Below are 11,253 nucleotides of genomic sequence, written 5' to 3'. Positions count from 1 at the left end.
GCTCACAAGCCCAGTACATGAAGGCAATTCTATCACTTTGCTATTTTTATTATAAAATAATAAATTTTTTTGGTAAAAATCAGGTTTCAGTGGGTTTTTTCTGTTTCTTTTTTCCCCCATCTTGTATTTCTCCCCCTTCCCGTCCTCTTTTCTGCATTTGCCCACCACGTAATGTATATTAATGATTTGTGTTAATACGTTGGTGTTGACTGTTCTATACTTTTTGGGTCGTCTGGATATATACCACACACTTAGAGAGCTATACATGCAATTGTCTTATAAGGTGGAATCACATGCTGCCCGCTTTGCCCGTTTACATTTTCTGCCTGGAACAAACTGTTACTTTCCTCCATTCTATTAACTTAGATCTGGCTCCCACTTCATGGCTGCATAACAATCACTTATTCAGTCATTTTCCGAGGATCGTGACTCTGCTTTAGGCTTTTTGTCATATAAACGGCCTTGCACATAGATCTGTAGATATTAGCGTTTTTATGTTTGTGGAATAGATTCTCGCAAGTGGGATTGCTGGGCTGAAGGACATGTATACTGGAAATCTTAATAAATATTGCTAGAATAGTTTCCAAAACAAAGAGATAGTCATTTTCACCAGTTGTGTAGGAAAATATCTTTTTACTCTTATGCATGCCAGCCATTGGTAGAATTATTTAAAAACCCTTTGCCCATCTAGTAAGTGCCAAGTTAAATTGCGACATGGCTTAACATGCAAAACTTACATTTTGTGGAGTCTAAGACTTTTGCTAAAAATATTTACTAGTTATCTTAATTTGTTCTTTTGAGTTGCTTTTATATGATTTCCTCTATTTTTATTATATTTCTTGTCTTTTTGTTATCATTTTGTAAGAACCTTTTCATGTTGTGGGTATAAAGTTTTTGAGATGTATTGACAATATTCTCCAACCTCTACCTCGCGTCTGTTTTAAATTGTTATACAGTCTAATGTTTCTCTCTTCAATTGTATACCTTTTAGTTTTATTTACTAAACCACTAGAATATGAATATATTATGCCCTTGACATTTTTTAAAGTATATATCATGTATTTAAGCTTTTACCTTCTAAGGATTATAATTTTTTATATACTTGGAGATACAGTTTTCTTTTTCTTATCGTCCTTCCAACATTAAAATGTATTTTCTTACTTTATTCAATTTCTGGCTCAAGCATGTGACACCTAAGTTATAACCTGGGTTTTTTTCTATAACTTGACATTTAAAATTTTTCTTTTTTGAGGTTTTAAAAAATTTCATTTTGGCATCGCTGGGTCTTGCCTTGTTTCCTGTCCCTCTATCACGCCCGCACCTGGTGCCCCACCTGGCCTGCCCCGTGTGCTGCTTCCAGCTTGACCCCCATGGCCACACTCTGAACATGCTTCTCTACTGAGGAAGAGAACACACTCCCGCAGTGTGTCGGACTCTGCGCTAAGACAGAGGCAAGAACGAGGTCGGAGAGAGTAAGTGTGCGATCGTGAGTCCCAGAAGAGCTGGAGACAGAAGGGGGAGGCAAAGGAAAGCCACATGGAGTTGAGTGAGGACAAGGCTGCCAGTATTCCCTGGGAGAGAGTCCCAGGGATGCCAGTCTCCTTTCAGATAATTTAATGTCTGGCTGACAAGCAAACTCCTTTATAGCATAAACTTTTGTTATCCTTAGGTTATCTTTCTCTGAAACTGTAGAATATAAAGAATGGCCTGAAATGCCCTCTCTTTCCCTCCCACCCTTCATCCCTTTTTTCCACAGAATAAATTGCCCTGTGGCTTTCCCTGGGCAGAAGCCTCTGACACACAGGATCACACACAGAGTGAACGAGCTTTCTTACCTCCTGTTGCAAAAATAAGGTAAAGAGCAAAATCCTGGGGACTGTTTTCAATCTGTTGATGGAAAAACATGAACAAACATGAATTCCTTGTTATCATATGATATTTTCTAAGCTGACTAGACCCAAATTACGCATCTGTTTCTTCATGTCCATTTTCACTTTTAGACACAAACCCTGCTCTGCTCCACTGGGAATAACGTAATTGCTCAGGAGAGTTACTAACAGGCGTTAAAATACGCAAACAAGCAGGGATCCTTCAGAACTGAACATCCGCTTTAGATGTATACGTGCAGAGGTCTTTCTCAGATGAGTACGTTTATTTGACACGGTTAAACTATACATAAGGCATTTATAGCTCAGTTCAGTGGTAAAGATTACCTTGAACTTGTGGAGAAGCTGCTTGATCACTTCCTCAGTTCTCATGTTACTGTTGATTCTGACCTTAGTTTCTGATCCAAAGGCAGGAGTAAAAATTGATGTCTACAAAAAAATTGTCATATCAGTCCTTAAAATTATATCAGACTAACAATAGTCATGTTACTCCTTAAAATTATATCAAATTAACAATAGTCAATATCTTAAACTTAACTTGGTCTTCTTGTGGGGCAAAAACCCAAGGTCAGTGTTTAAAAAAAATGTTTTTTTTCTTTCTTGTTGTTTAATGTCTATCCTTTTAAGAAGCTTTATATTGTTTCTAGAGTAAGTTGGGTAAAAATACCATTTGAACTTGTTCATGACATTTTTGCCAGGTAATCACATTTAAGGGTAGTTTCAGATTTCAAAATAAATTAAATGTTATAACTATAAACACACCAAAAGCAACATAAATAGGCTTTTTCAAACTCCTACCCCAGGACTTCCTACTGGCTGAGAATAATGGTCTAAATTGTTTTTAGTTTGAACCATATGAATAACGGCAACTCGGTAGATCAGAAACATTCCAGTGTCAGCAAGTTGATATGGGTCAGCGGAGGGCTGGGGTGAAAGTCTATCAATAGAGGCTGGAGGACAGTGGTTCTCAACCTTCCTAATGCCGTGGCCCTTTAATACAGTTCTTGTGGGACTTGACCCACAGGTTGAGAACCGCTGCTCTAGGACAATGTTTCTACAAGATTATCTGCTCAGAGTCAGCCTTTCAGATGATACCAGGCAAAAGTTCCCATGATCAGATAAATTTGGGACATTTCTCTCAGGGATTAGTAATATACCATAAAAATCATTGTAATAAACATGTAACCATGGATTTTTTGCTCACAGCTTAATCATTATCTTGGTTTTTAAAATAGAATCCCTTATAAATGTAACACATATTAATAGTCCATGGGACACATTTTGGGGAAATGCTGGCCAGTGATGGTTGTTCAGCCAAGACTTTCCTGCGTTGTATAGTCAGCCCTCTGCATCCACAGATTCAAACAACAGAGACTCCAAAATATTTGAAAAATAAACCAATAAAAATCAATAATACAATGAAAAACACAAATACAGTGTTACAACTACGTACACAGCATTTACGCTGTATTAGATATTATAAGTCATAGAGATGATTTAAAGTTTACCAGAGGATGTGTGTAGGTTATATGCAAATACATTATTTTATGTAAGAGACTTGAGCATCTGTGGATTTAAGTGTCTGCAGGGGCTGGGGGAGTCCTGCAGCCCAAACCCTGAAGATAGCAAGGGACAACTACAACTGTTTCTGGTTACAAATCTATACAGGAATTGAAACATGTCTGTGTTTGGGCAAGGGCTGAAGTAGCTTTTAGATAAGTCAGTGTAAGTAAATTACTGATTAGTGGGCAAGTATGTAACTCCTGAAGGGGATAATACTTTTCCAGAGGATGTCATGGAATTCTCAAATTATTGATTTGATATAGTCCTATGTGCCAAGCACTATTCTAAACCATTTACAAGTTTATAACAACTCTAAGTAGACAAAAATGATTTTAAATTATACGAGTGACATACGTTGAAAATTTTTAAAAAGTACTGAATGGAGACTCGCAGGTGATTGATGGCACGTGTGTCCCTTATGCCACTCATCTGGAAGAAATACACCACAGATGTGACAGAGTGTCAGAAAGGGAGAACGCTTTATTTACCAGGTGGTAGAAAGTGAGAAAGTCAGGAGACGTCTGACTGTTTATTTTTATTTAAAATAAAAGGAGTGTTAAGTGAGGGTTTATTTTCACATATTTAACTTATACGTGCAGCCTCCAAGTGTTCCAAGACTCTGTACAAACGGGTGGGCTCGGCAGGTGTGCAGGTGCGTGGCCTGGGGTGGCCCGTGGGCGTGTGAGATGAGCCCTGTATCGGGAGGTCGGTAAACAACCATCAAAGTGTGTGTCTGCACATGGCATTTGTATGAGTGAAAGTATGGGTTTGTAAATAAGTTTTCTATGATGGACATACTCTTATTTGACAATGAGAATGTTACTTTTTTTGCATTATTATCATTGCTCAATATTTTGTTGCAGCAATCGACTGATTTCTTTTCTGAATGTATTTATCTTTGTTCGTTCTTTACGAGGTTTTTGTTTCTAGTCCTTATCTTACACATTGTTATTGTTATTAAATTTTAAGCCTTTTTGATTTTGTGAAGGCAAAAAGTGGAAACCAAATAAACACATGTATATGTAAAAAAAAGAAAGTTTTCTGAGAAGATGTACGGAGACTGTCTGGGATAAACTTTTATAAGTATGAGCAAGTTCAATGTGCTAAAATGTGGACATTTTAGAGCATGGGAGAGTTAACATATTGTATAGTCAGCCCTCTGCATCCACGGATTCAACCAACAGAGGCTTAACCAATATTATAGTTGTACTATAAAATTATAGTTTAGCATTGTGCAGACTTAGCATTTACTGGATGGGCAGAGAGCGATTAAATGGAACTGGGCAAAGCTACAATGTGTGACTAGCTTAAGACGCAGAAGATTCAAACCTGCCTTCCGCCCCCCTTTCTGCTTGTGACGGGTGCACCTGTTCCAACCTCCTCAACTAAGCATGATCTTATGTAATCAGCGCGCCATCTGGTGGCATTGGTTTTCTATTTTACTTTGGGATTTTAAATCCTTTTCTATTATAATTATAGTATCATCAAGTAGGTATGAGATATTTAATCTTTCTCTAGCACTGGTCCAAACATACAGATAGATTTATGAGCTCTGTGGAGCCCTGGAGAATCATATGTCCATTCGGTACTAAGGCGAGGGAGTAGGTTAGAGATGTGGTTTGATGTCTTTTATAAGAAGAAGCCTCGTGGAGCATGACAATAACATTGGATTAGGGCTCAGGAGACGGAGACCTGCGTCTACTAAGTCCAACTCTGCCAACTCACCTAACACCTTGTGGCCTTAATGAGCTGCACTCACAAAATAAGAGAGTGGGACCAGATCATCTCCAGAGTCCTTCCAGAGTGACAACAGATGATGAATTTGGAATCATGATTTTCAGAACTTTATTTTAAATCCACATTCTTTATATTAGTTGTGTTGGTGAAACATATAACCGTTATCAAAGTATTTATAACTGCAGGTTCACTGTAACTGATCACCAAATATCACAATCTGAGGCTGAAATTAATATGTGCATTATTCATGGCCTACCGAGGGGTTTCTTGGTGGGGAAGAAAAAACACATAACACAGAGCAACGTAGGAAAGGTATGAACAAAGATACCTAGAGAGTCTTCATCATGTGCCCATTGATACGGGGTGCTTTGGATTTGGATTTTTCTTTTTGCTTCTATTGTTTTGTGTCACTTATTTAATTATAGTGTGTGGCTTTGTGTGTATAATATCTGTAGTCCCAGCTTGATCTCGTTTGGTCAACAACAATAATGCAAGCCATTCGTTTGGAGCAACGTGGCCTTCCTCCTTTAACACAAATCACCCTGTAAGATGATGACTTTCAGCTTAATTTCTGAGGAGAGGAAGAGATCAGGACAATTGGTAGTTGCATATCTCTGGGGACTGTCGAGCCTATTTTATAACCAGGATGAATCTTTAACCAAAAAAAAAAAAATGTCTAATTTGGACAAAGAATTGAGAAGGGAGGTCTCGCCCCACCAGACCCCCAAGGCACATTTGGAGGAACAGGTGTAACAAGAATGAGGGGCATAGACAGCCCTACAGGAAACAGCCCACAGCAAAATGAGTCAGCACTTCTCATAAAGGGCCGGGAGGGTCCTGGCCCAAGGTGAGTCCTCCTTAAGTACTTGTTAAGTGAATGAGCGAGTGATTACTGTAGTAAACAAGATGGAAACTGTTTGAGTTCTGGAAAAGAATGATGATATATTTCCTACCTTCGGCAAAATGAAATGTCTTATATGTACTATGGAAGTTGCATGTACATTTAAAACATACTCTATGAAAAATCAAAATATAAGGTGTATATGAACTGCATTTACACTTGTATTAACAAATGACGTGTATATAGGTCTGAGATTTGGAAGGAAACAGCAGAATGAGAAATTTGAGGTATTGGAATGAACAGTCTCATGGATGACTTTAAAAAATTAAAAGTTGAAGTCCAAATGTCCTCTGAAAGAACCTCTCTGTGGGAGCCCTTACGTTGATTGTTGATGTGTGGGCCTCCCTGCTCACACCCTGAGCTCCGTGCCAGCACAGGACCCACCAACTCAGTGGTGTGTTTCTGGTGCTTGGTACAGTGCCTGCCATGTAGATGGCGTCCACCTGTTATGTTGGTTAAGAACTTGAGCGCTGGAGCCAAGCAAGAGTTCAAGGTCAGAGTTACTACTTAAAAGTAGTGTGGCCTAAGACAAATAACCTCCATGAACCTCAGTTAACTCCTATGGTAAGTAGAGAAAATAACTGATAGGATTGTTTCAATAATGAGTGAGATAATTCATTATAAACCTGTTTTAAACACTTATTTCAATACCTAGCACATAGGGTGTGCCCAATAAACGTGAGCACAATAATCACAGTAGTATATTTATTGGGCACACCCTAGCACACACATAGGGTGCACCCAATAAATAATATACTACTACTACTATTATTATTTTTAAGTTAAATTGAGTGGTATTTTTAGTGCAACAGGCAACATTATTTTAAACTACATGAATGGAATTATAACTCACTTCATGGTTGTAGAAGTGTCCGTTAATAGAGGCCCTGTGGTTCCGCCTGTCCTTTCTGTCCATCACTGGAGTCTTCATCCTTTTCCTCACCAGCGTGGCCTCACTCATGGTTCTGTAGAGCAGTGGGGACCCCGGCTCGTCACTTGTGTGTGGCTTCAGAGTGCTGCTGTGATAAGATGAATCGTCTGGAGGAATAAAGATTACAGCCCATGTCATTCAGCGCCTAGCGCCTTGCATCCTGGGTGGATTCGTATATGTTTTCATTAATTTTAGGAATACTGCTATTTCCTGACTATTTAAAAACATTACAGTCCTCTGCTTAGCTAGGGCCAGTATTTATTATAAAGTGTCATTTTAGACTAACTCAGACCTCAAGTTCTACCAGTGTCTCACAAGAAATTCTTATGTCTCATAAAAAATTTCCAAAGATCACATGTTTGGATTTTGGACATTCTTTTGATCTTAATTTATTGTGAAGGGAGGGCACTATGTGACATTTCAGAATATTAGAGCTGTAAGGAACTCCATACTCCAGCAGACAGTGATCTCCATGGCTCAGATCAGGTACATGAGTGAGATGTCATACTTATAAATGACACAATCAGTTCTAGAACCCCATTTTACTTTAACTCTTATCCTAAACAAGATAGATGTTGGTCTTATTTTCCCTACAAAATACCAGAAAGGACCTTGAGAGGCCATTTATATGGTATGTAGAGCCTTGGAAGAATTTTGTTCCCATCTTTTATAAAAGTGAGAGGAATAAGATGCTTTGGACTAGTGCCTATTAGTAATATATCACAGAGACAATTCACACAATAGCCTTTCCAGAACTTTCCAGAAGTGCATGAATGACTTTCCCCCTTAATTGCCCACTGTTTTATTATTTATTCTCATTGGGTCACTATATTCAGAAACAATCCATAATCTACTTATCAAAATTTGTTACTATAATTTCTACAGCAGAGTTTAGAATATAAAATTATAGTATAGCGTTGTACAGACCTAGGACGGGCAGCGTGATTCACTGGAATTGGGCAACACTACAGTGTATGACTAGCTTAAGATGCAGAAGATTCAAACCAGCCTTCCGCCCCCCTTACTGCTTGTGTCCAGATGATGGGTGCACCTGTTCCAACCTCCTCGACTGAGCATGATCTTATGTAATAAGAGCGCCATCTGGTGGCATTTGTGTTCTATTTTACTTTGGGATTTTAAATCATTTTCTATTGTAATTACAGTATCATCAATAGGTATAGATATTTAATCTTTCTTTAGCACTGGTCTGAAATTACAAATGTATTTTTTATAGTATCTTCAATGCAAAAATATTTAGATTCCCTTAAGTTTGATGACTATTTTAAAAGAGATAATTGGAAGGGCCCATATAGAACAAGATGTCAAGATCCTGTAAGTCAATGATAAGGAAAACCTGGAAGGAATATTGTGTTTGTTTCAGGATCTAGGTTCTCAGATCCTAGATAGCAGAGGAGGCAGAATTGAGAATAGTTTGGGGAAAAGGCCACTAAACAACAGAAGTTGTTAGGCTTCTGACATCAATGCCAGCAGAACACCCTGGTTCAGGCTTGGTAACGTCACAGGCATGTGAACCACGTACACCGCCCCCTCGTCTACCTCCAGCTTCAGCCAAGTCATCAGCATTGCTACTCATTGAATCTGTTTATATGATAACTATGTAAAAAGTCCATGTAAAATGCAAAACATCATGCCTGGCCCTTAGCAGAGTCTCAGCAGATTACAGCCACCAACATCTTTCTGATCACTATCACACCACAATCATTACTACAACTGCGACTGGCACATATGGCATCATGGCAACTGGCATTGCCCATCGGTTTGCTATGGATCTTTTACACTTAGGTGGGTTTCTTTTTCTTAAATGAATCTTTGCAGTAACTCCATTATATATAAATTGACTCCAGCCTATTTGCCTCTTTCTGAGAAGCAATGTTATTTAAATTTATCTATTAACTAATTAAAATGTTTGACTTCTACAAATATAGAGGATTAGATATGAGGTGCTTGGTCTAACAATAAACTGCTGGGAATAATAAACAATACTAAACCTTGAAGAAAATATTGAATGATTTTATGAACACAAATTTTATTCAAACCACTGGCTTTTCCTAATCTGGTAAATCTAAGTGATCACGTGATTTTTTAAAAAGTCATATTTTATGTAATGAAGTAAGATTCTTAAACATCATTGAGCACTGTAGTGATTTAAGTTATTACGCTTCTATACATATATAAATGAGTTTATTGCCTAGTGGGATGTAAAACGTTAGCTGTGAGGACAACATTTAAAAGTCATACTTTACATATTACATAGACACTGACCTTCCTGGGAATCTTTTGTTTCAGACTCTGGGATCTGGGCTCTGTCCAGCTCACCAATACGATAAAGATCATCAAACTCCCCCCAGCGTGTCATTCTCCTGAAAGGTAGTAAATCTCAGAAATTACATGAAGTTCATTTGCATGGAGATCTTTAGATTTACAGTCTTAATATGATTTCACTTGTGAGCCTCTATAGATAGAAAGATCATTCAAAGTTGTAATAATGTATGATATTATTAGAGTTATCTTGATACCAGAGTGATTGGCATGTGTTTTAAATACTTCCTGTATGTTTGAAAAGTATATCTTCTTATGTTGACACGATCATTTAATTATACACTGAAACACAAGGGTACATAGATTCTATAAAACATATGTCTAGATGGAATTAGTAGAAATTACGAGTATTTCATAATACTTGTAGGGAAGTTTAGCTATGAGAGCGTTCCTTTTGCCAAGATGTATTGAGTACCCATTGTATTCAAAGTGTTGTTAGGTGGCGTGGCTGTAAAGTGACAGGTGTGGCACTGTCCATAAGGCCCATGACTACTATGAAGAACACAGCGTACGAAAGAGGAAAATGGATTCCACACAGAATACTAGCAAGTCTCAAGGCATTCTAGTGCCCAGAATAGAGAAAACCTGACAAATGTTTATTTTTACATCAGGCCAGTACTCATTTTTATTTTATTTATCTGGCCTTAAACAAGTTACTTATCCTTTCCCTGCCTCAGTGTTCTCATCTGTGAGATGGGGATGGTAACAGCATGCGGTGGAACACAGCTGGTGGGACAGCTCCCTTTGCAGAGTAAGTAAGTGCTCAGGGTGCCTTAAAATCAGTACAGTTATCCTCATCGTCACTGTCCTCATCCTCATGGTCACGATTGCCGTGATCTGTAACCATCTCATCCACAATGGGGCAGGAACAGTTAGAACCCAGTGCCTTCCTGGCTCTCTCTAGGCAAATGGGCAGCGTTAACCGGGGGTCTCTGTCATAATGTCTGCTCTCCTTACGACTAAAATGTCCACGTAGAAGGAACTGGTGGCATTAACTCTACTCCAGTGTCACTGGTGGCAACAAAAAAGCATTTATTAACATTAATGATAATGAATATTAAAAAATCATCCTTTACCCCTTTACTTTTGTCTTTTTACAGCTGTAATATCGTTTGACTTGGACAAAGCCTTATGAAGTGTATCAGGCAATCCTAATACATTTGTTAAATTTATAGCAAGCTTTACTATCTAGAATATGGCCAATCAGAAGAAATGTCATAAAGTCCAACTACAGGTAATAACTTTAAGTCAAGGGAGAGCTATTAGATCCTGAGTCTGAATCTAATTACTCTTAAAGCAAACAGAATTATCCATTTTCCCCAATCTGATGGCAGATTAAGGGGGCAGGTACAATAATCATAGAAAGAGGGTCAGCAACAGAGGAGACAGAACACCTATAATAAACAGAAATAAAAGGGCCCGGCGCTGCTGCTATTTCCATATGGGAGGGGGTAAGAGTCAATACTCCACACCAGCAACCTCAGACTCTTTGGCTTCAGGTACCCTCCTGCCCCTGCCAAACCTTGGGGGCCTTGGCCCAGGTGGCAGCGGTCTTCCTCACTTTCTCACAGCTCTGCGGAGCCACACAGGCTCAGGGGCTCAGTGGAGCTCGAGATGTTCAGAGTCTGGTTCCTTTTCCTTCCCACTGTCTACATCACAACACAGTTTTCGGCGCTGGGTTGTGTATTTCACACTGTCGCCCTGACTGTGCACACGGCTAAGCTTGAGGACGGGTGTCCAGGCTTGTCACGAGAAAGCTGGTTAGAACTTCCTGTAACATCAAATAGCTTAACTTGTCTGAACACAGGACTCTTCGTGTTGCTCTGCGCAAACTTTAGGATGTAAAAATAAACCATCCGCAAATTTCAATAGGAGGGGTGGGGAGAGTCATCTAA

General features: G+C 38.8%; 1 protein-coding gene across 1 annotated transcript in view; it reads right to left on the bottom strand.

Annotated features, from left to right (window-relative positions):
- Positions 1-11,253, bottom strand: part of RASSF6 (Ras association domain family member 6) — a 44,108-nt gene that overhangs the window by 3,638 nt on the left and 29,217 nt on the right. Inside the window, exons 5-8 of the mRNA XM_023513419.1 lie at positions 9,302-9,399; positions 6,941-7,125; positions 2,214-2,315; positions 1,836-1,887 (exon numbers count right to left, since the gene is read on the bottom strand). Of these exons, the coding sequence (XP_023369187.1) occupies positions 1,836-1,887; positions 2,214-2,315; positions 6,941-7,125; positions 9,302-9,399 (437 nt within the window). The remainder of the gene's footprint in view (positions 1-1,835; positions 1,888-2,213; positions 2,316-6,940; positions 7,126-9,301; positions 9,400-11,253) is intronic.

The sequence above is a fragment of the Otolemur garnettii genome, unplaced genomic scaffold (genome assembly GCF_000181295.1).
Source record: "Otolemur garnettii isolate 467f Iridium unplaced genomic scaffold, OtoGar3 scaffold00039, whole genome shotgun sequence".
Classification (NCBI taxonomy): domain Eukaryota; kingdom Metazoa; phylum Chordata; class Mammalia; order Primates; family Galagidae; genus Otolemur; species Otolemur garnettii.
This window is presented reverse-complemented; position numbering and strand designations above follow the sequence as displayed.